This window comes from Amphiura filiformis, chromosome 17 (genome assembly GCF_039555335.1).
Source record: "Amphiura filiformis chromosome 17, Afil_fr2py, whole genome shotgun sequence".
In the NCBI taxonomy this organism is placed as follows: Eukaryota; Metazoa; Echinodermata; class Ophiuroidea; order Amphilepidida; family Amphiuridae; genus Amphiura; species Amphiura filiformis.
The window spans coordinates 35152978-35179541 of record NC_092644.1 but is presented as its reverse complement, the minus strand read 5'-3'; the positions used below and the strand labels follow the sequence as shown (position 1 = coordinate 35179541).

The window sequence follows — 26564 nt, the reverse complement described above, 5'->3', positions numbered from 1 at the left end:
GTTGAAAATAAAACCACATGATTCATACTTGATAATAATTTTCCTAACATATAAGGCATAATGTTGTGATTGCTGTTGACTTCCTTTAAGGTAAAGTTAATTTCATAGTTACAGTTAGGTGTAGGATAAGATTATGTTATAGAGCTTTGGTTAGTTTTTGTTTTAGGCATTGTATGATGAATGTCATAAATAAAAAATATTATTTAAAAATCTTGAATATACAGTAGATTTGATTGCAAGAAAATATACGTACAATGCGGCCCCTATTTACAAATAATTACTCACCAAATTGAGGATCTGCAGCCTGTAGGGTTTTCAACGACTGTTCCATGCCACCAACTGAAGGGTCGTCATACATTGAAACACGCTAGAAATGTGAAGAATAATTTAAAATGAAATCTCTACATACACTTTTTTAACCCTATTCTATTACCCCCACAAAAGTGGTATATTTTAATGGTGTGGAGGTATCATATTAACTACTGCGTTGCAGTGTTATCGATTGGGTAAAAACCAATAAGTGGCATACCATTGACAAGCTTGGACTTTAAGCTTTTAGAGAAACAAGTTTAATAATTAATTATGTAAATTTAATGCAAATTAGCTCATGAATAATTAAATGCACTCATAGCCAAATATGATGAACAAATATTTAGATTTACATTTTTGAAGTGTATGAGTACATCAATGTAGCATTTTCATGCAGTTTTAAATACACTGCTGCATTTCTACAGAAATCCCAAGTTAATTTGGACTACATTTAAAAAGTTTATGGACATTTTTTGGGGCAAAATTTGGCCTAAAATAGTTAACATACATGTATGCAAGTTTCCAACATTTTAAATCATTTTATGATGTGCATGGTAGTTATATTTGGAAAAAGAGGTTTTTTTGTTGATAGAGAAGTGATAAATTATCAAAACTGTTCAAAAGATAAGACTTTATTTATATGCATATTAAGACATTGATGGGGGTAATAGAATAGTGTTAAAGGCATGCATATTAACTATCAAGGTACCATTTTCAAGTTGACTATGTGTGTTTGCCGCCAACCGAGGACAGCGTGTATCGCTATCTAACCACGGACGTGTGTATCATGTTTTCCATCACCTAACCGATTAGCCATCAACTGCCGACTGTATTTTTGACACACACGGTCCGCGGTTTTGAGCAAGTGTCACTCAAATGCATTTGAGGTCTATTGCAGCAGTTTGAGACCGAGGATTGTCCTCGATCGGTTGTAGGTAAGTTTAGAGTGAAACATCTTGTTTGTGTCCTCGTTTGCAGACAAACACCGATACGCATGCACTCATACATGTATGTCACTCACACACCACCACTTTACCATCACCACTGCTACAACCTCCAACTGCAGCAGCACCAGCAACAACAACAGCAACAAGTTTCTTACCAGTCTACTACAAGTAGACTTTTCATTTATCATCACTGTTGTCTGTCATCCCGGGGGGGTACTCAGTACAAATGACCATACGGGGACGTGCCGCAAATATGGGTAGCATTTTCAGCCTTTTGGTATATCAATGACCCCTTTTTCAAAGCCTATTTTGGTATATGAATGGGTCCTTTTTTCAAAATTTGCTCAATTTTTTCGGAAAATAGCCCAATTTTTCCTTAATCTAGCCAAAATTGTCAAAATTTGTAAAAACTAAGACAATTTGGGTTAAATTTGGCGAAAATTTTGACTTTTGGTATATCAATGGGTCCAAATTTCTTGAAAAATTGGTATATTTATGGGTCCACTTTCAAATTCTCAGCGGCACGTCCCTACCAAAACCAAACTTGAGTACCCCCAGGGTCGTCCCCTCTTGGTTTATGCATGGGAAATGCCATCTTTCCTATTCTGATCCAACAGCATAGCTATTAATCTTTAACGTTGGTGGCTCACTCCGAAAGCTGCCAGCCGAGAACCGCTCCTCCCGGGAAAAAATCCAGGATGGCGGTTCTCGGCGGGCAGGGGGGGCCGGCCAAGATTGGCTCAATTTTGACGTTGTCATTGGTTTTACACGTAAACACAAAAATGTCTCAAATTATTCCAAAACTGTACGTATGTTATTAAGCACTATTTTATCAGTCTAAATCCGTTGAGGTTCGCCAGTGAACCTCATTGTAAGTACTGTTTTTTTGAGTTTTTTGTATGAATAACGCATCGATATGTTACGATATATACTGAAAATTTCCCCACGTTTGTCAATGAGAATACGTAGTGTAGTGGTTAATTAGCTCGCCTCCCACGCATAAGGTCCCGAGATCGATTCTCCTCCCCGGCGGTGATTAAATATTTTTCTTCTTCTTTTTTCTTTGAATTTAAAATTATTTATTTTCATGTGAAAATGTATATATTGCACTGGGAAATATATTTTGTGCTTTTTTTTTCTGTAATGGGGCCACCCGCCAATAGAGCTAAAAACGGATCTTGGCTCCGGGAAAAAATAATTGCGTCCATCGTGCAGGCAGTGTTGCCGTCATATTGTCTGTTTTGTTTACGCTTTTGGCTGTTGCCACATTGAATAATGTAGTCCACCATCTGTCGGCGGGGAGAAGTTTTCGGAGTGAGCCCTCAACTTGAAGATTTAGCTGTTGGCTCAGAACAGCATAGATGGCGCTTCCATGGTATCCATGGTCAGAGGGGGAAGGTCAAATAACAGTGATTATAAATGAAAAGGGTCTACACAGTAGACTAGTTCCTTACCTGTGATAGCACAGCATCATATATCTTGGCTGCTTGATTACTTGTAGTTGATAATTTTAAGCCTTGCCTTTGCCATTCCTGGAATCAAACAAGCAAATCAATTTAACTAATAATTAGGGTTCATGAAGGCATGGTATTTGTTGCCGTCTGCACTCGTATCGGGGTTGTGGTGCCCCAGGGTAAGGAAACAGAATGGTACCCCCTCTCAATTCTTGAAACAATTGAAAATGTGCACAAATACTACTTATTTGGTTATGGGGCTATTTTAACGTGCCTCCTGGCACGTTCGTGCAGTGAGAATAGAAATCCGTGCAGTGAGAATAAAAAATCTGTGCTTAAAATAGTTCTATACTAGTTTCAGCCCGAAAAATGACTAAGAAATTAAAGATGTTCCTCCACAAAGCAAGTCTGATCTAGTCGGGAAATCCTATATGGTCATTTTCACGGTAAAGGGTGTAACTTTTGATTTTTAGGGTCAAAATTTCAAACCACTTAAATATGTTTCTGTTTACTGAAATCATGCATAGAAGCAACTTAAATTCCAGTAAAATAATGTTTCAAGGCTTAAACCTTTTGATTTCTAATAAAAAATTTGCCATTTGCATAACATTTTGGTTAAAATCTAAGAAAAAATGTATTTTACATAACCTCAGAAAATTATGACATGAAAGCTGGAATACATGTGAAATCCCATTCCAAAGTAAGTCAACAGATATAAGTTAAATTTTATACCATGTTTTGCTATGTTTGTAATTGCAGTTTTGAAAATTTTTAACATCAAGTGTCATTTACAATGGAAATTTCCAAACCTTAAACATATTTTTTAAGTTTTAATTGGGTTCCTAAAATAATTTGAATGTCTAACTTCATGTACAAATACTACTTGATGAAAGGAACCTCCCAGCCAAGTTTCACAGAAATTGGAGTTGTTTTTTAGAATTGGCAATTCAAGCGATTTGTGTTTCGGAGGCTTCAGTTAACAACACAGGTGATCATAAAAGTAAAATATTTAGCTAACTACTACAAGTTGACATAAAAAATAGGTAAAAATATCACAATTAACAATTTTCATGCTTTGCTTCTAAGTATTGAATTTCAGTTGTAACAAAAATTAAATTATCACAGCAAGTCATTTTTTTTGTTTCGGAGGCTTCATGTTAACAATTGTTAAACATTGCAGAAGAAGTTTTTTTTGAAAACAACAGTGTTGGGATCATCTAAGCTGTTATTGTGTGTATTGAATCAATGATTCTATGTGGCAGATATTGTAGATTTATCACACGTTAATTTTTTCACCCATTTGTTAAGTATGGTGTTTTTTGCATGTGAAGCCTCCGAAACAGGCTTTTTAAGGTATCAGTATATTTTTCAAACATTAACCATAATGTCAATTTTTTTTTAATTTATGACATTCTGCACATATCAAGTAATAATTACAATGCAGATATCAGTATGAAACACACCAATTTAGATATGCATAGATGATAATTAAGCTTATTGTTGTTTCGGAGGCTTCATTTGTTTCGGAGGCTTCATTTGTTAACGGAAAGTTTGTATTGGGTCCCATTTTCAAACAGTGATATATATCTCCATGATTTAAAAACATGTGACTTGAGGATCTACTTTGCTACATTTTGATAAATAGATTGGATGAGCTCTTTTATTTATATTTGCACAAGCTTGCTGAACAGTTTGTTTCGGAGGCTTCAAAAAAGTTAACGGAAAAACGGCTATTTGAAGTCAAGATTTTATAAAAATTTTAAAAGCTTGCAAATCGGCTAATTTTTGTTACCCATTTCAAGTTAAGATAACAACTGTTATGAATCAAGAAGAAGTGAAGAAATAACCAAGAATTATGAACCAAAGCTACACCCACAAAGTTTGTTAACAATTGTTAACGGAAAATGAAGCCTCAAACGACAAATATCGAAGTCCGGTTCTCAAAAATACAGGGCCGTTCACAATTAAATCTAATGTGGCAGTGTTTACTGAACATATGACTGTACTTTCAGGATAAGAAAAATTCTCCATGAACTCACTTACGAACACACAGGGTTTTACAAAAATGTTACTGTTTTTTATAGTTTTTCAAAATGGCAATATTAAGTACATTTAAGCCTGCTAAAACTGAACGCAGTAACTCCCAAAGCTGATTATGCTACCCAAGGTAGTTGCTAACTAGATGACTTATGTGGCCAAAAATCATGGAATTCTGTGGCTTTATTAGAACACTACGGATTAAAATGTTTAAAATCCAAAGTTACACCCTTTACCGTGAAAATGACCATATTGATAGTTTGTGGCGATCAGTCAAACATTCAATTGGCAGGGGAAATCAAGAACAACACCTCTGGTAACGCCCTCTCCTCCCAATTTTTTGGTCACCGTGGTGCAAAGCTACTGGACGAGAAAATCCGCAACAGGCGTGGGGGCAGCTTCATATACCGGACAGAAATTGTCCAGAATTACCCTGTGCATCTTCTTTTTTAGACCATTAAACACCTTAATTTGGGGCAAAATAGTGTAATGTTGCAAATTACCACAACATATCACCTTTGTTTGTGCTATTAAAATAGTGTAAAATGGAAAGGTTTTGCGCGCTTTGTGCGCAATTGTCCCAATAAAACAGACCAAAAATTATGACCATCAGGAACATTTTCATCGCCACTCACCCCTGATATCCCAGCAAACACAAAACGTTTTCGACATCATTCGCAAAAGGTTATAAAAGGTTGTCAGAAAAGGTTTAAATGTCGGGTTATATAAATATTAAGAGTATAAAACGTTTTCATAACCTTAAAAAACATTTTTTGATAATCTACTGCCCAGCAAACAAAAATGTTTTACAGAAAACGTTTAAATGTCGGGTTATATAAAGGGTATAAAAACGTTTTGATAACATTCCAAAAACATTCTTGAAAACTTGATACAAAACATTCTAAACAAAATGTTATTTTGGGGTTGAAAATATATTTTGCGAAAAATGTTTGCCCATAATATTTTCAATAACGTTTTAAAAACGTTTTCATGACCTTTATATAACCCGACATTTAAATGTTATTAAAAGGTTTTGAAAAAACATTTTAAAAACATTTCTGTGTTTGCTGGGTTCAAATATTTTAACATAATGTTATAAAAGTATTGATACATTATTTGGCAAAAATGTACGCAAAAATAGTTTACAATAACATGTTTTGAAAACATTTACAAATATTGTTGTAGTGTGTTTTCATACAAAACGTTTTAAAACGTTATCATGACCTTTATATAACCCGACATTTTAATGTTAAAAAACGTTTTTACCTAAACCAAAAGCCAAAATATAACTTATTTAAAATGTTTTTAAAATGTTTTTGTGTTTGCTGGGTATGCCACCGGGGACACCAATAAAAAAAAGCAAGTCGCGCAGCCTATACGACATGCAGACCTGGTAACGGGGGCAACGGGACTTTTTATAATCAAAATTTACAATACTTATGGCCAAATTAATGTGAAAACCTTTAAAGACCATATGATAACCCTTAAACTGTTATGAGTCATTTTATGGCGATACCCATTTTAGTTAACTCTTTGTCCACGAGGCACCATAATTAGAATGAGAGCACACAATGCGTCATAAGGACACGTACCAGATCTTAAACTGGCTTTAACTTAAATCAAGGTTTTTTTTTTTTTTTTTTTTTTGCGTTCTTTCAATTCCTGTTTTCGGTTCAAACTAACTTTTTAATATTACTTAAGTCCTTCGTACCTCACCAATTCCCTGTAATGTGTCCAACTTATACTGGATATTTTGTAATTCACACCACTTCAATTTGCACACATTCCTTTCGACATTTGAAAAACCCGCCCATATATTTCTTTTATAGAGAATGAACATTTTTAATGTAATGGTAAATATGAAAATAACAACAAATAAAAGCAATGTTTCCTCTACTTATACAAGACCAGGGACAATAAAACTTTGGGTGCTCCATTTTACTTCAGTGCCAATGAGGTTAAGAAAATGGGAGTTGTTCCAAATAGTATAATAGTATAGTGTGCTGACATTCAAAGTTTAGATGTCTCGTGGACAAGCATTAAAATTGGGTATCGCTGTAAAATGTGTCATAAAAACAGAACGGCAAGTGCTTACTGCTAATTACTTCGTTTTTTCACACAAGGCCACTAATGAATATATCATGTGTTTTAAATCCTAAAAGTTCAATCTGGTTATAAAATAAAGATGAATTCTTTGCACTATTGCACTTTTGGACTCACCCTGTATATTGCTTGTAGAAAATAAACACCATGTTTATGGACTGAACATCTAGTGTTTTAAGTTGAGCACTATAGAAGAGTGTGTTTAATCTTTTGTAATGAATTTGTATGCAACTTTTTAATGCAATTTGCCGACAACTTATGCACCTTTGCATCACTTAAGTTGCAGAAATTTTATCACATTCACATTGTGAGACTTTACGCTAATGTGCGACAGGTTAAAAGATGGTAGGGACACGTGTGCATTTCATTCAACATTTAATAAAGAGGTTCTGTGTACTTTTATGGAGTTTTCAATAATGACAATTCAATTAAATGGAATGATATTTTAAATGAAACCTATTGCCTTTCTAAGTAAATCAAAAGGAGTTTTATATTATTATTATATTTTACAGATATTAATTTGTGCAATTGTAGGCACATGTGTGCATTTTATTCATTTTTGTAGAGATTGTATTCGTTTTTGCATATCAATACCATCAATACCATAAACTTAATAACATTTATGATCCTAGTGTGTACTTTCATGGAGCTGTAGGTAATTAAAAATGAAATGAATTAGTGAAATACATTAGTGAACCAGACATGAATCAATTTTCAACTTTAAGTGCATATCATTAGATTGATAAACTTTACTTCAGGGATTGTTAAAAATGTCATTTTTTCAATATACATTGTGTAACTTGTCATAAAATTTGTATTATATCGCAAATTTCAAAAATTCAAAAGTGATGTGCTCTTAGCTCTCATCAGCCCTTAAAGGCTTTTATAAATGTACGATTTCCTTCAAATTTTAAATTTGTCATTATATGTACTCAAATTCTCAAAATGCTGAAATAATACTAGTAATAATTATCGGGAATGGTTTCTGTCCATTTTGAGCTGAAATAACAAGGTAAACACTGTTTGTTATTTTGGCCGTTTAACACGCAGTTCTATAGGAGGACAAAAAGTCATAATTTCTTGAATTATGACTTTTGAATTATGAAATTTGGTATCTATGCTGCGTGGTAACAGCGATTTACTTCCGGGTCGTTCTAACATCCGGGTATGTGGATTCGCTCCACTTACGTCATAACCCACTTTCGATGTAGATTAGCTTGGTAGTGTGAACGCGAACTCAATGTGGATTCGATGTGGATTGACACCACTTCACTTCACTACCTAGGTACGAACCCACATTGTGTAATGTGAACACGCCCTAAGATCGTACATTATGACTTTACGTCAAAAATGAGTCAGTAAAATGTGTGATTGTAACGTGTGATTTGTAAAAGTTTACAGAACTCAAGGGTAGACAGTCCTCTCAGCTAATTGGGGCATGTGCCTAGGAAACCAGTTTCTTCTGGAAGAAACTGGGTGAAACTGGAAGAAAGAATACATGATAAGATCTGAAAGCACAATCAGTCAAAAGTCAGACATTCTTGTTTGCAGCTATGGGAGAAAATGTGTGTCACTAATCCCTTTCATTTTTGTGATGCCTTTGAATAACTTTCTTACAATAGATGATAGAAACATAGGATTGTCGGTGAAATCAAGCTTACAAATTCCTACTATTTCTAATTATAACAAGGCGGTTCTCGAACCACGAGTCTCGCCTGCTTTCGTGACCACCTGCTTTTGCGATTACTTTTGGTAGAGGTAAATTAATTTGGTGGTTATCGGCTGGGCACAATTATCTGGCTGATGGTGACCATACCCATCAAGTTTCATGCCCACCAAGATTCATGCCCGACCAACAGTTTTTACTAATTTGACCTCAGATGACCCTTGGTGACCTCGAAATGACCTTCCAAAAATTGGGCTTTAAATGTTGACTGTACCCACCAAGTTTCATGCCCGTACAACAGTTTGTACTAAATTTGACCTCAGATGACCCCTGGTGACCTTGAAATGACCTTCCAAAAATTGGGCTTTAAATGTTGACTGTACCCACCAAGTTTCATGCCCCTACAACAGTTTTTACTCATTTGACCTCAGATGACCCCTAGTGACCTTGAAATGACCTTCCAAAAATTTGGCTTTAAATGTTGACTGTACCCACCAAGTTTCATGCCCGTACAACAGTTTTTACTTAATGTGACCTCAGATGACCCCTGGTGACCTTGAAATGACCTTCCAAAAATTTGGCTTTAAATGTTGACTGTACCCACCAAGTTTCATGGCTGTACAACAGTTTTTACTAATTTGACCTCAGATGACCCCTGGTGACCTTGAAATGACCTTCCAAAAATTTGGCTTTAAATGTTGACTGTACCCACAAAGTTTCATGCCCGCATACAACAGTTTTTACTAATTTGACCTCTGATGACCCTGGTGACCTTGAAATGACCTTCCAAAATTTGGCTTTAAATGTTGACTGTACCCACCAAGTTTCATGCCCGTACAACAGTTTGTACTAAATTTGACCTCAGATGACCCCTGGTGACCTTGAAATGACCTTCCAAAAATTTGGCTTTAAATGTTGACTGTACCAACCAAGTTTCATGCCCATACAACAGTTTTTACTAATTTGACCTCAGATGACCCCTACATGACCTCAGTGACCTTGCCCCACTAACCAATACAAACCGGTTCTGTCTCGGGTCAAGATGCACCCACCCACCAAGTTTGAGGAACGTGCCACTCATAGTCTCCGAGAAAATAGGCGGAAGGCAAACTTTAACCAAAACTTTAACCAAATTTGTCACATACACACACACACCCCTACACACATCTGCACATCTGCACGGAAAAGTGATTATATAGTCTCCTGCCTTATCAGGCGAGACAAAAATGTGGACTTTGATTTGGTCCTGATTTTTACTTGCAGTCGTATCACATTGGCATCACAATTGAGACGGAAACATTGACAAATCCTGGGAATAGATGACTTGTGTAAACTCAGTTCTTTACAATTTAGGGGCTGTGCAATAATTATGAATTTATAAAATTTCCAAACGGCTCGCCAAAATTTGCTTGCCCCCCCCCTCTCGGCCCGCCAAAAATTCTTTGCCCCCCCCCCTTGCACATGCCAAATTTTTGGGATCCCAATTTCCAAACCTTAAATGGTCTATACATGTTGCGAGCACAGCAAGCAGGAAAATTTGCATATTTTTAAGCGTTTCCGTACCGTTTTCCTAAGCCATTTGAGCGCGTTTTATTTAAAAGGCGCCCAATGAATGTGTGCCAAAATTGCTTTCCCCCCCCTCTCGGCTTGCCAAAATTGCTTGCCCCCCCTTTTGGCTCGTAAAATGTCTTACCCCCCAATTTTACCCTCCCCCAGAGCTCATAATTATTGCACAGCCCCTTACTAATTAACCATTTTGTCTGAAAATGATTTTTCGTCTTTTTGTGGTTTTCGCCATTTCAAGGACTTGTAAAAAAGAATAACTTTCTTCAAATATGATGAGGATTCTACTGACAAATTGTTGACAATTTCAAGTAGAAAGCAGAATATATTTCGCAAGTAGCTATAGCATCGATACACATCTAGGACTACATGTATGGTCTACAGGATTCCAGTTTTAATTCTTTGCCAATGCATTGATTGATACACATTGGACGATATACAAATGTATAGACGCTGGGATGAAATTTCAGAGGCAATTACTGAGATGCGGGATGGGGGGCATTGTCCATTGACTAGGGGGTATCATTTGTGTCTATAGATTCACATTTATAAAAAAGGTATTTTTTATGAAAAATGTATGTGTTGTGAACAAGGAAAGTTAACGAGAGAGGGTATTGTGCAGTATTGCACAATAAATCAGTGTTTTGGTTTTTTGAAATAAATGCAGCATAAAGAATAAAGGTCTGAAGTTATCAACTTTTGAATTTGTGTTTCACCAGTTAATTGTTACTAGATAAGGTTTTAGGGTAACTTACTTGCTGGGGTATAGTAAATACTTGTAAATTAGAGTAGGAAATTGCACTTGTCATACCAGTGGCGTGCGCAGGACATTGAAAGGGGGGGGGGAGGTTGTTCAGTTCCCCCAAATGGAGTCTGATTAGGAGTGTAATAAGGTGCGGGCGTAGCACCTTCCCCCGATTTCCCCCGAATGACCCAACAAAAGGGGGGGAACAGCCCCCCTGCCCCCTTTGCGCACGCCACTGTGTCATACTTGTTTAGGCGTGTATTTTCAGACCTTGCTAAAACTTGTTTAGGGTGCTTTTTGAGACTTTGCGGTCACGCATGATACCCCATTAAATGACCATTGACCAGTGCCCCCCCCCACCGATTTGATTCATGAAAATAATACTTTAGAAAAAATCATCATTTTTTTAAAAGGAATCAGATAGCAACATTTGCACAGTATTCTTTGTGGGACCTGAGAGCACACCATGCACCAAACACACCAAATTGCATTCTGAATACTAGGAATGTCCTTCTGATATGAAATAATTTTGATTTATTGAATTTTGCTATAATAAAAATTTTATGGCAAATTATTAAAAATTGATATTTTTTTATATTTTAGATTAACAGTCCTAAAAGTATCACTTTATCTAATGATATGTACCGGTACTTAAAGTGTATGTAGCTGGGATGAAATGCCGAGCATCATTTGAAAATTTTGACCTTTCATATTAAGATACCGTACCGTATATCGGTATACATTACCGGTATAGATATTTTCCTAAAAAAACCTATTTGGTCTATTAAAAAATCTTCATGAATGGTCTGGTCATGGATGGCTTTTCCTCCCAGCTATAGGGCCTACACTTTTTACACAATATCATCAGATTTTTATAGTATACTTTAAGGACTACTAAATTCAAAAGTATCAATTTACAAAATGTATAATAATTTGCCTTAAAATTTGTATTACATGTATATCGCGAAAAAAAATCAAAAATTATTTCGTATCAAAAGGACATTCCTCATATTCAGAATGCAATTTGATGTGTCTGATGTAAAATATAATTTATTTTTGTGATGAGAGAATCGCACATGGAATTTCAGGGATCAGTTCCAAGCTGATCTACATGTATCATGAGCTGGTTTGTTTTGCAATTGATGCATGTTGGCTGAATCTTTTTGACAATTAACTCAATCTTTGCTACGGAAAGTGCTACGACCAAACGGTTTTCAGGTTTGGCTTTTTTTACTCTCAAGGGCTTTAATATTTTTGTTTTGATTACAAATTTAAAAGGGCATTTCGTGATCCACAGCCTCATCCCCCCATTTTTCTCAAAGAATGTTGAGATTTATATAATACCGGTACTGGAAACCTCTGGCTACATAAGGCCCCTAATAGTCAATTTTGAGGTTCCCATCACATAATTTCTGAAAACCAGTGAGGTAACTTACTAACTTTTTCATTATTTGTCTGCCTTTCATTAGGCCCTTCGCACTTGATTATTAGTTTCCTGTTTACCGCCCGCGTCCAAAATTGAAAATCTCAAAATAATTAATTATTTTATTTTTATTTCTAATTTTCTCCTTTGAAATAACTTTCAACTACTTCTACTTGCCATTTTCTGACTTTTTCTAATTTATCAACAATAATGATGAATGAACAAAGAGTACAACTCCACCTTCACTTATTTATAAAATCAAATATTGTTGTTAGAGTTGGGCGACTAAGTCGCCAATAGTCGTTAGTCGCGACTATTACTGATACTAGTCACGACTACGACTATTGAAAACCAAAAGTCGACTAATGCAAGTATATTTTTGTGTTAAAAATTACTTTAAAAGTGCCAGTTAATCGCACCAAAACCAACCAAATACTAACATATAAACTGCGAAAAATGTGAAAAAATGTTAGTCATTGTCTTACCAATAGTAACACTAACCAACAAGTAATCATAATGTCCATAAATCATCATTAAATTGGTGTTATTGACTTGTTGTCGAACTACTTTCCCACAAGATAAAAGCCGTTAAAAAACTCAAATTACTTAGAACTGTCGAACATCTCATTATGATTATAATTTATGCAGCGATAACAGGTGTAGCAGCGTCATAGCGTGCATGTACAGACCCAGGTTGGGTGTTTGTACCAACTACTGAAGGTATGCGATTATTTCAACTTTGGAAAGAAACAGCGAGAACTTCCGAGAAGTGTTTTCCAAAAGGGAAAATTTAGGAAAATATTATTAGATTAGAAGTACTTTTCACGTAATTTCAAAAAGCTATGCTTATTGTGGTAACAGAATATTTAGAAAGCAACAGGAAAATAAACAAATTAGCTGACAAACAGTCGTACAAGTAATGTTGCAATGCCACCCCTGTAGCGACAAATGCAGTAGTCTAGATGAGGTCAGGTGACGTAGGTCGGAGGTGAAAGTTAATCGTACATGCACGATGCAACATGTTCATGAGCATACCATGGAAAATATGCACTGCCGTACCGGCATGTTTACATATTTTCATGCACAGCAAAACATGGAAACGAACAAAGATCGCTATTGGAATATTGAAGGTTTGAGAAATTATATGAAGTTTCTTGTGCTGTTGCTGGAAAGTGGCAAGTGAATTTAATTGAACAGAAAAGTCAAATATTTGCATCGCAAACGTGCGATACAGTGTAGCAATTTGTATCGCAACAGTGCTGGTTTGTGTAGCAAACTGTGATGCGATGCCGTCAATCACGTGTCCTGTAATCATGCATTATAAATACTAAATTGCCACCAATCTTTCACCCGATTTTTCAGTCCAATTTTAACCACAGATAGTCGCGACTATAGTCGTAGTCGCGACTATTTGCTGCCGACTAGTCGACTAGGAAAAAAGTGATAGTCGCCCAACTCTAATTGTTGTGAAATAATTAAATGCCCGCTCTAGTCAAAACGAGTCAACAGTTGCTTGTACATGTAATAGTTCAAACTAAATAAAGAAAATAAAAGATAATTAATAATTAATAATTAAATTAAAATAATAAAAGTCACCTCGTCCCTTTTTCAAAATCTTTAACAGGAAACTAATAATCAAGTGCAAAGGGCCTTATATGACCAATACACATGTAAAATGTGTTGTTATTTGCCGCTCACTCACTTGAAGATGGATGTTTAGCCCAAATGAGATTCAAAAGTATATTACAAAGAGTCTGCAAGGTTGACAGCAAAATGTATGTTTTGATTTTGATTTTTCCACAAAAAATAAAGGGATATTCATAATTTTTTTTTGCAAATATAACCAGTTTTACATGTATATCCAGTAATATGCCTGTCTATATGCTTTAATGATGTGTTTTGTGGTGAAAAATGATTACAAATTTGCTATCATTTGTAGAGCAAAGATTTCTTCAATCTGATGGCCAAGTATGCATACTAAACCACAGCGACACATACACAACACTTCTTTGAACTCCCGGTCGGAGCTGGGAGTTTCAATTATGAATATTGGAACTGGGAATGGGGATTGACCATTCATGCATTGTTTGGTGCTTCACTGACTCACAGTCGTGCAGTCACTGATGAGCTGAGCTGAAAAGTCTGTTTGGAGGAGTATGACATATTACTAGATACTAATATTTACCTTGATAACCTTTGTTTCTAGTTTTATCTATACATTCGATAAGCTTACAATCATGACAATTACATCGACATTCGACATGCATACATGGGCTGGCATATTTCATGTGACACATACGTGATGTACATGATGATGATGTAATGTATTTTTTAAGCTTATAAAATAAAATGTTAAATTAACTTACCGCACAGTCACGCCAATGAGAAGTCATTGTGCCTAAAGTGTAAGCAAGCTTATTCTGATAACTTAAATTTCTGTCTCAAATGCTGTTTTTAAAATGCCAAAAAATAAAGTGATCATCATCACGAACGCACACTTCCTGGAACAGGAATTTTGGAAACGAATCTTAAATTTTTAGTACAAAGCTCGTCACCCAATCTCACCAACTGAAACAGCTCGTAACCAAAACAAAAATTGCATGATCGAGGTGGGATTTTCCTTTCCTGTCAACTCCTGATGCAATCAATGACTCAGTGTGTGTTGTGTCGTAGTTTATTCTGCGTCGGACATCTTGTTTGGGTAGATTGTAAAAAAAAACTTCCAGAAATACATTATTGTTGAGACAGTAATTCGTAATTACAAGCTAGTTCTGATCAAGGATCATCAATAGAATTGTGTATACATAGTCCTACAGGCGGGGGCATTGAAAATGGCATCGTCGCGCACCAGAATCATTTCACCACCTGGGTATTATATTGAAAAAGAATTGGACAAGGGTGGATTTGGAACAGTTTATAAGGCAGTGAACACTGAACTGGATCTAGATGTGCTCTAAAAGCAATCGACATACCAAATCTACGGCCCGTGTACAAGGAGCAAATTAAATCTGCCTGGCGTAAAGAAGTTGACACTCTCATAAAGGTAAGTACAGGGGCGGGGCCGGGGTGTACTCAAATAATTATTTTGGTAGGCAAGTGCCTCCCAGATTTCGAAAATGCAGGTTCCAGACTCAACATCAATGACCATTAAACCCTAACCCCAAACATAACCCTAATTCTGATGTAACCCTATGCTATTATAATGTTTTCAGTCATCCAGTTGTAGTATATGATTATGAAGTTTGGAATTAAATCAAAATACTGGACTTACTATTTTTAGCAAAGCTACGTTGTGTGTGATACCATCACACTTGATCAGGCAACTGACCCGCTGGACTGGTCATGTGACAGACGTCACATGACCAGTCCAGCGGGTCAGAGGGGGATGACCCTCCCCCAGAATTGTATCATCATAATACTATAAAATAATGCAAAACCATTTAAATTCTCTAATTTCAGAAATTTGAACCATATTGTAAATTTGGCAAAATTAGGGAAAAATAGAATTTTGCTCAATTAGACCCCCTTTTTACAAAATGTAGTTCCCAATTACCCCCTTTTATTTATTTGTAACCAGTGACCCCTTTTCTTAAACAACATTTATAAGTGATATAGGCCCCTTTCTTTTAAAAACAACATTTATTGGTGATAGGCCCTATAGCTCCCTATTTCTTGAAGCTGGCAGGCATGTTTTCACTCTCAAGTTGAGTACCCCCTTCTCAGACATCATGTTTAAAATCTTCTCCTTTCTTTTCATCATCAGTGGCCTTATAACATCAGGGACATAGGGCACAAAGGAGGAGCATGCCCCACAGATTCAACAATGTGACAAATTTCTATAGAAAAAATCCCTAAATATGACCGGTGCCCTGTCAATCAGATGCAGACCCACTGCTCTCTCAATGAGTCCTGGTGACCCCACCCCATAATATCAGACGACTATCTTTGTATCAATCAGGTTATTAATAATCTGTTCTCAATGATTTTTTCTCTTGAACCAGGTGTGTGGACACCAAGGAATTGTGGAGTACTGTGGTTCTTTTGAATTCAACAACAAGCTTTGGGTAGAGATGGAATTCTGCGCTGGAGGATCCCTCAACACATTCTTCTGGACCAAGAAACCTAACAAAACCACCAAACATCGATTTATGATGGAGCTAGCATCTGCCGTGGCGTTCCTTCATGCTCATGACGTTGTCCACCGAGACCTGAAGCCCGACAATGTCTTGATATCTTATGATGCTGATAAGATACCGCGTATCAAGGTGGCAGACTTTGGACTTTGCGAAAAGCTATCGATCTTCCAGCCTTCAAGGCGATCTTGATCAATATTATATGCGTTCGGGTGTCGGCACCACTTATTACATGGCTCCGGAGGTTTTCAAGAAGAAATATACATTTAAAGCTGACATACACGCGATGGGACTCATCTTTATGTCTTTGATAAGAGAAACTCATGTTAGTAACAGACTGGTAACCTTCGTCCCTGTCCATGATGGTAACATCTGGCCGATTGGAAAGTACCAAAATTACACCGAGCTGAACATCATAGTCAACCCCAACGCAGAAGTTGGAGAGAATGTGCGCAAACTGCTTTTCAGCATGCTTCTCTACGATTACAAGCAACGTCCTACAGCAGAGGAAGTACGAGATTTTTTGAAGGAAGAGATGACTCCTGATGATTTGGACCCGCTCCCACATGCTCGTGAGCTGACACTGAATCCAGCCCCTGGAGATGAGAAAGCCCTCGCTATGAAACAGGCCACACCAGTTAATCAGGATGATAGTTCCGATGATGATATGACATCTTATTCCTTTAGCTTCAATTGATTTCTAGGCTATGTCAATATGTGGCTTGTTATAAATTGAGGACCCATGAAGATTCGGAGAGAGGGGTTTTAAATTAGTTTCAAAGATGGACTGTATCATTGAACTCAAAACTGTATATAGTTATAAATAATATAATCAAGATTGTATTTTAATAATATCACAAAACACAACACACATGTGTCCGGGACATGTGTGTATTTTGCAGAGAGGGTAGGGCCCTTCTAGGGACATAGCCAGTGTTAGAACTAAGACAGGCCCTTGGGTCAAAAGTCCATGAAATTGATTAGGACTCAAAAGATCGAGACTTAGCCAAGAAAATATTGGCTTATTTCTAACACTGTTGATAAAGAACCATAAGATACTGTTAATTTCTGTAGTGTTAAAAAGTATTATTTTGAGTTTGGACCAATAGAAAAATTTATGCAGGCTGCTTCAATTTTCTGACTTGTTGGCTTGAATGACCAAAACTTTTTGGCTTATACTTCTATCAATGTGTAACTCAAATTTGGTTTGGGTAGGTGCCACTGAGAATTTGGAAAGACTGACCCAATCAATATACCAATTTTTCAAGACATTTGAACTCATCAATGTAACTTAAAGTCAAAATTTCAGCTAAATATAACACAAATTGTCTTAGTTTTTAAACTTTTTCCCAAAATTTTTTTTTTTATTATCCATCCACATGTATCAAAATTGGCCTAGAAAAGAAGGTCATTATGTACCCAAAGGCCAAAAATGCCATGTTTGCAGCACATCCCCATAATCATTTGTACAGAGTACCACCCTGATGTTATAAAGCATAGGGATAAAATGGAAATTTGCCTTTGGAGATGCTAATAATATTGACACATGGCTTATATCATCCTGTGTGATTTTTATCTTATGCAACAATTTAACCTGGGGAAGGATACTCGTTCCTGCAGGGCTCGTTCCACATGTGTAGCATGGTAGGCGCTGGCCAAGTTCAACCAAATTAAACAGACACCTAGTGTAAAACAAGGAAATGATAAAAGCTGCTCAGATATAGTGAAAATGGGCAATTTTGAATTTTCAATATTGTCCAAATTCAAGGGTTTTTAAAGGGTGAAACAACCCTTGAATTCACCTTCAGAATGGCCACCCATTTGGGGAAGTAGAACTTTATTTGACCCTTCTCCTTTTTGAAAATTCTGGATACTCGTCTGATAGTATGTCACTAGCATGAGTGACCCATTTTACCCACCCCCAGTTTATAATCTGCAAAATGCCTTGTGCGATGTACCTGCTTTGTACTGCGAAAATAACTTGATTGTGATTGGTTGGTACAATCAGCGTTTGAAATAAGGCGCATCCTTGCGTCAAATACCTGTGAAAGTAGCCGCGGACCCGCAAATTTCCTACGGTACGGGTCTGTGTGACACATAAAAATTGAACCAAGCAAAGAGCAGAAAATCCTAGTTTTGTTGTTGCACTGGAAAATCTGGTTCACATAATATGTCCAGCTTCCTGGGTACACTTTCATTTTAGTTTCCTATCAAGGTTTTTGATTTTCTTGAAAATTAGTGAGGACAATTGTTGATTTCAAAGGCAAGGTCGGACCCTTGAAAATTGGTGAGGACCCTTGAAATTTCAACGGCAAGGGCTGGGTACAATGTATCATAAATATAGTAAGTGCAGTGGTAGATGGATATCTGGTAAGAAAATAATAGATGTGACTGACTTTGTTTATAGTAAACAAACTTGATTACATGAGAAGGAATTAACATCTCTCATGAAATAGTTTGAAATGTAAACAAAGTAACTGATCAAATTAAATTGCTTGGGGATACATCACAATATTCTACTGGTAATTTGTCACAATAAATAACAGAAAAGCATATGAATATTACAAAACTTGCCTCACTTACTTTTTAATCGTGCATGTTCTTGATTTATTCAAGAGAACATTGCAGCCAGGCTAAATAATGCTAACAGTAACAATTTCTGAAGTAATGAAATTTTGAGCTAACTATTATCATAAAGTGTTATTATTATAAACTGGGCATCTTATCTTTATTAAATCACTCAAATTAGTATTATAGCTATGATTATTATCTTGTTCATTGAATAATAATGTAAAATCAGTGCAATCATTGTAGTCATAAATAAATAATAAATCAATTTTGGATTTATATATTGTTTCAGACATTCAAACCACTGTATATCCTGGGGGACATGCCCCTACCCACTTTTTGGCACAATGGGCCACTTTTTGACAGCTCAGGTCAAAATGCCCACCCCAATGTACTTTATGAATATTCATTAATGTACCTAATGGAATATTTATGATTGAATATTCATGATGTAATGTAACTAATATTTTTTTCAAGCAAATTTTTTATTAATTTTAATATACCTAATGAATATTCATGATGTACGTATGAATAGTCATCTACCTTATGAACATCCATGATGTGCCTTATAAATATATGCATGAACATGATTAACCTTATGAATATATTCATGATGTACCTAATGTATCTAATTAATGTACCATGTGTATTCATTACAAGTATTCATTATGTACCTGATATATTCATCAGGTTCATTATGTACCTGATGAATATATTCATTATGTACCTGATGAATATTCATTTGAACCTTATAAATATCAATTATACTTTATGAATATTCATTTATGTCACAAATATTCAAATTATTTGATGAATATTCATTTGTGATGTCACCAATTTTCATTTGCACCTTCCCAGCAAACACAACTTTTCTTAAACTTGATCAACATTTTAATAACATTTAAATATCACTGATATTCAAAAGTATCTCATTTTGGAAAATGGATCTAATATTTGTAATCCTCTCAAATTGAATAGATTTGAGCAGCAATTTGAGATCCAATATGAGATCCAATTTGAGTGACAAATTGAGATATAATCCACCCAATTAGGTTTTATTGGGTGCTAAGTTGCTAACTATTATAGTTGATGAAGTATGGTACTGTATGGAACCAGTGTCTAGACTTCTCATGGTCAAGTATGGGTTTAATTGCTGTTCATGGTCTTTTGTGTATACACAAGGTAACCATAAGGTAAAGTACATGTAGATCTAAAAATGTTTTTCTTGTTCCTTTCCAAAGCAAAAAAAAATCAAGAGAATGTTTTTCGAATTATTAAAAACATCAGAATATCTCCCGGGGGGGCCACTGTAATGGTGAAAGGGGGTATCAGGCGCGTCCGAAAATTCACGTAAAAAGGGTATTTTTTCACACTAGGGCACGTTACGTGCGTAACGTGAATAGGGTATCAAATTCATGTAAAATTGGTGTAAAAGGGTATGTTTTTGGAGCTCTTACGTACTTAGGGTAGTTTCGCCAAGTTTGGGATTTTGTGCTTTCTCCTTCATTCATGAAAAGTGAAAGGAAAGTCTGTCTTCTTCCTACACCCCAAAAGCAGTTAAAAGCCATCTTTCAGCTGTCAGAGATGACAGATCCCTACTGGCCCAGCTAGCATACTAAACACGAGGTCCCCGGACGAGGTCACAACTTGTTCAGAACATACAACCAATCAGCATTCTTTTTCTTAACTGGAGTCAATAAATTATGAGGAAAAATATAAGAGGATTTCCGATTGGCCGAACATCTTTAAACTCATCAATATTCATAGTCTTGATGGCTTCCAGCCCAGAAAATTTGGTTGATCGGAACATGGTCAAAAGGAGCAACAAAGCAACCACGAACTTCTCAGTTTGTAAACAAGTTGTGTCAATGAACTTTTAACATACTTTACCGGGGTATTTACAAACACAACGATTGAATAATTTGGAACTATTTTGGCTTTCTTAAAATATAAATCAATGAGTTTCAGGATTTTGGTTGGGTTTACCACTAAATCCAGTATGATAATTAATGCTCTGGGATGTTTTAAATCGAGACGAAATTAGGAAATAGATCAAGCTAAACTGGCCGTGTTTGCCGTCTTTTTCCAACTTCATAATGTGTGGTTTGCAATCGCCATGGTCGTAATTTGCGTTGGACTTGCAGTTCAAAATTCTCTTGGAAATGTGGAGAAATGGGTACATCCGAATCCCAAAGAATAAATTCTACAATATTTCAATGAAAAGGGTTGGACCTGTGATCCAAAAAGGGGAAATTATTGGCCCAAAATTCTTGAAAATATTGGACATAGGGGCCTACTGCATGAACTTTGAGGTAAGCTTTAGTTCACTGTTCACCACGTAAACTTGGCTCAAAATTCGAACCGCTCGCCACAAGTTGCCGGCCCTATCATGCCACTCGCCGACTGGGTTAAAAGCACCTGTTTCTGTGTGTTTACTTGTTTAGGGGCAATAATTGTATCAATTACTTGTTTAGGGTTGGGGAAAAGACAACTACTTGTTTAGGGTAGCATATCGTGCTACTTATACTTGTTTAGGGGGGAAATTTTCAGTCTCGGAAATACTTGTTTAGGGTGCTTTTTGAGAGTCCGCGGACGCGCCTGATACCCCTCTTGACACTATAGTGGCCCCCCCGGGGAATATCTCCCAAATTAAAAATCTGAATACTCATAAAATTGCTCGGAAAATCCCAAACTCAATCACTAACAAAGGACTTCCAGGAGGATAGTTGGTTTCAGGTTGTTTGCTACAAAAAATGAAAAGAACAACAGCTATAAGTAATGTGGAAATATTCATGCAGTGAAAACTGAAGCAAAACCCTAATATTTAAATTGGGATACATAAATTTGATGTATCATTCAACAATAAGATGTTTCATAGTATAATTGACTTTGTCTTCTTGGCAGAGAAACCTGATCTGCAAGCACAAAATTCCCAATACTACTTCAGGCCTTGCTCTGTCAAAAATACAATTTTGGTGATCCCCAACTTCTTTGACCATGAAATGACAAACATTGGGTAGCACCAATGTATTAAGCACCAATTGGGTGATTATGGATCTCATATTGGTACTCAAATTCATTCTCAAATTGGATCTCAATTCTATCCAATTTGAGATGATTTTCAAAATGAGATCCATTTTCCAAAATGAGATAGTTCTGCACAACATAAATGTTGGGTTATTAATTATTTTGAAAATGTTTTCAATATTGTATATCGCTAGAACCTAACCGCTTCTCTTAGTACTCTAACTAAAGAATTCTGCAGTTTGTCCCTTTGTACTGTCCTTGGCAATGAAAAGTTTGAAAAAACTTAATTTATGAGGATGCAGGCATCTATTAACTTCATCCAAAGAATCAAAGAAAACTAGAGCGATCAAACCAACACTTTTTTGGTAAAAAAAATCATGTTTATTTTTAACATGTTAACAACGTCATGACAAATATCATATCATTTCACGAGCATATATATGATAAAATCCCTGATAAAATACAATGAATAGAGGATTCTTATAATTGGCACCCTTCCCGCCGTTGATGGCATTTGGGCTCAGCTAACTCCAATCCGGTCTCGCACAGTGGCTTAGCGTCATAGGGGCACTCGATTGCAAAATTCCGAAAATGGCTTGTGCCACCCTCCCCCCTCAGACCCGGTGGTCCCCCAATCTTGGTCGTATATGATGACACACGCTACGCCACCGAGGCCACAATTAGCAGAACGGAAAACTGAAAGCGAGGCAGAGCAAACTTCCTCAAATTTTGCATATGATGTAGATTTAACAACTGGAATGTAATGCAAGTGATGTCGTTGCTGGGACTCTTCTAAATTCATTTTTAAAATGTCCGCCCCAGACCAAGGTGGATCGATCAGTATGCCTATTTTAATAAAGGGTCAAATGTTGTTTGGTCATTAGTAGTCAGTAGCATCAAATTAAATTAGAAATAGAAAATAAAGCAAAAGAGGGTGTGCTTAAACAAAAAGCAAGTTAAACAAAATTCTCAGGGGCACCAATTAGAGAATAGGTGCTATATTTAAGTCAGTGAATTGATTTCAATCAGAAATTTGTGTGAAGTCCTTCACCCTTCTCTAATAAGCAGGTTTTTGCACCAGGTGCAAAAAACACGGGTTTACTTTTAGCGTTTGGCAAAAACAGTTTGTGCCAGTTTTTGCTGGCAAAAATGGCAAAAACAAAAAAGTGATCAATGGTTTCCATTTTTTAATTTCAAAACAAATTATTTAAAGTAACAAAAATTATTTTCTGAGTGTAACAAGGCCAGATTTTGTAATTATAAGTAACATATAAAAGAAATTAAAGGCATGGGATTTCTTTGCTCCCTACTGCATTTAACTGAATGTCATACCAAATTCAAAATTTTTACGCTTTCAGGACTTAGACAAAATATATGTTGAAATATTCATTGAATGTTGCGTGTTACTGCATGTTTTATATGAGCTTTCTGTGTTACTTTTTAAACACTTGACTAATTGACTTACTGAATACAAGTTTTTGCCAGTTTAAAGATGTTTTTGCCACTTTGCCGGCAAAACAGCTTTTTGCCAGCAAAAAACGAACCCTACTAGCAAGGCACTAAATAAATGCTGTCTACATGTATTATCATTATCTTGTGATTGTCTTGCTGAGAGAGACAACCACAACAGCTACAAAAGTTTGTTTCTAAAATACAAAATATGCTGGATAATTGTTATAGAAAATCAAATACATAAGGTTGTGCCTCGTGGCTCTTAAAAGTTACTAGCTATACTACAAATTACATTACAAAAACAACTTGGAATAACTCACCCCTTCCCACACTGATTTTCCACAGTGAGAGCAGCTGCACCCCTGGTAGGGAGAGTAAAATTGGAGGGGATGAGAAAAGCTTGACAACCCAAAAAGTGGTGGGGGAGAAAAGAAAGTCAAAACTGCAGCAATTTTACAATATTATGCTCTTTGTTTCAATATTTTGTAGTTAAATCAAAAAAGGATTTTTTTTTTGCATATTGAGATGATGAGAAAGCAATATTTGACACACCAAAGATGGGAACAATTTTTGGTACATATGCCATTCAGAAATTTACCCTCCCCATAATTATTACACAGTGCCTTACCAGCTACACGAATGGGTACTTCTGAAATTGTACCCAACACCTATAGCAAAGTTACTGTTACTGACATGTAGGGGCAAGTGATAAACTGCCAATACATGCAGTCATGCACATGTACAAGTTAATTCTTAGTATAAGAGTATATATAATAAAGTCCACTGTCTTTGAAATACTTTTTTGGTATATATAAGTGCTACATGTAAATAAAAATATATAAAAACTAAATAATGAGTATAGGAATACATAATGAAAATACATATATAATATAAATACAAAAAATACATCACATAATTAGCTGCCTGTACTGATAAGAGAACAACCCAAAAGTTCGATGAAGCCCTATAAACGAAAGTCCTTTCGTTAGAAGGCTAACCCCTCCCCTCTAACGTAAGTGTCAAATATAGAAAATTCCAACCCGTATTCATTGGGCACAGGGTCGTCGCTATGGTCTATGGGGTTGTGGAGGGTGGGACATTGCTAGGATATTGATCACATTTAAGAAACAATAATTCTATTTTATTTTGAAATATTTTACTTCATAAAAAATTAGGACTTGCTGAATTTTCAAATAAAAAAGAATCAAAGTGTGGTACAGATGCTTTAAAAAATGAACTTACAAGTTGCAGGTTGCGAGTACTGCACCCTATATTTATTTGAAATCATTTTGAAGCAAGCACTGAAATATCCTACTTCAGAAAATACTAAAATTTTTACAATTATATATTAAATCCTTAAAAAAGATTTGACCGATATTTTAACAACTTATCACTCCCTCCCTAACGAAAGGACTTTCGTTTATAAGGCTTCATCGAACTTTTGGGTTGTTCCCTAACAATGTGCTGAAACGTATATATGTTTTTAAAAAGAATTTTAAAAACTTTTGAAAGGAAAAATTGGTCCAAAGTATGCCATTGGAAGCATCTGAAATGGTGATTAAAAAAAAAAAAAAGAAAACCCTGTTCTACTGGGGCCGACCGACCCAGATTTTGAACAAATTGGGGGAAAAAATTTCCTGTACAAATGAATGCTGACCCAAATTTCGGATATTTCAGGAATAACATTTAAAAAAAATTATTTTCTCAAACTGCAAATTATTTACAGATTTTGGTGATTTTTTGGGTCATTTAAAAAAAAAAAGGCCGACTGACCTGACTTGAAAGGTCCGTCCGCCTGTAGAACAGGGTTTCTTTTTTTTTGTGTCGCTATATCTATGTATACAAACTTTTAGCATTGGACATCTTATACCCTGATTGTCAGTCTGGTAGACAACAACAAGACTCTAAAGACATAAACAATTATGAAGTTTATACCTAAAACATAATTTGACATTGACACAACAAAAAAGAGCCAACCAAACTATGGCTACAACACTACTGTTAAACTGGTAACTTTTGCATAGTGTCATTTTTTGCGCTTTGCTGATTGTTAAGTACAGGTGCTTCGCTTGTTTTTATATTTACAATTTTGAGCATAGACCCTGCAATATGAGGGTAGGGTCTATGTTTTGAGTTTTCTTACATAGACAACAGGGAGGCGAGCTAGCGCAGTGGTATATCCCTCGCTTTGCATCACTGAGGTCCCGGGTTCAAGCCCCGGCGCGGCCCAAGGACTAAACTAAGGTTTATCCCGATACCATGCTCGCTCTCGCAGGTTTTCTCCGGGATCTCTGGTTTCCTCCTGTATCGCAAAAATCAGTGATTAGTTGTTTGGTTATCAAAAAACTTCCTTCACCCAATGGAATTTGGGGAGCTGCACAGATAATTGGTGGATGTTACAATCTAAATGCGGATAGGTGTGCGCTGTTCAGCAGCAACCTAGTTGATGTGATCTGATTGTGATGATTCACCATTGCAGCGAAATTACAGCGTTTTGAGTCCTCTAAGATCTGGAGAAAGGCGCTTTATATATCCTAAATGTATTTATTTATTTATTATATAGGGTCTATGTATTGACCTATATGCATAAAATAATTAAATGCATTTTTATTTTTTTTTTTTTTGCATTGAGCGAGAAAAATGTTCCGCAAAAATGTTCAGTTTTACAGTATATTTCTACAAATCTACAAACATTATCAACCTAGTGGAAGACTTCACATGATTATATGTTTTAAACAAGACAAAAGTTATTTTACTTACACAATGAAGGAGTGTGAAAAAGAACAAATTATAGCTGAAAAATATGGACTAGCTGACAGCCAAATTTTCTGCTAAAAGGTTACATCTGATAGAAAAAAGTGTCTGATGGTTGTAAAGTAATTTATTAACATCATACATTTACCATCAGAGAATGTGGTGTCCAGGCCAGTACACGGGAGAGGGGTGCCAAATTGACAAAAGTATATTAAAAATCCCCAAATATCACAATCTGCGAATGTAGCAAGCAAAAATATCAGGTTTCTTTGCGCTTTTTTTAGTCAAAAAAGGTTCCAATTTAAGGAAGAAAGTCCACAAAAGTCCACTTTTCACAAAATTGCCCCCTGGAAAAAGTCCACGTTTTCAAAATCATTACCCCC

At 36.0% G+C, this 26564-nt stretch overlaps 1 protein-coding gene across 1 annotated transcript in view; it reads right to left on the bottom strand.

Moving 5' to 3' along the window:
• LOC140137694 (tetratricopeptide repeat protein 38-like) overlaps positions 1–14778 on the bottom strand; it is a 33742-nt gene extending 18964 nt beyond the window's left edge. Inside the window, exons 1-3 of the mRNA XM_072159449.1 lie at positions 14614–14778; positions 2711–2788; positions 286–367 (exon numbers count right to left, since the gene is read on the bottom strand). Coding sequence (XP_072015550.1) covers positions 286–367; positions 2711–2788; positions 14614–14640 — 187 coding nt within the window. The 5' untranslated portion in view covers positions 14641–14778. The remainder of the gene's footprint in view (positions 1–285; positions 368–2710; positions 2789–14613) is intronic.
• Positions 14779–26564: the final 11786 nt, after the last annotated feature.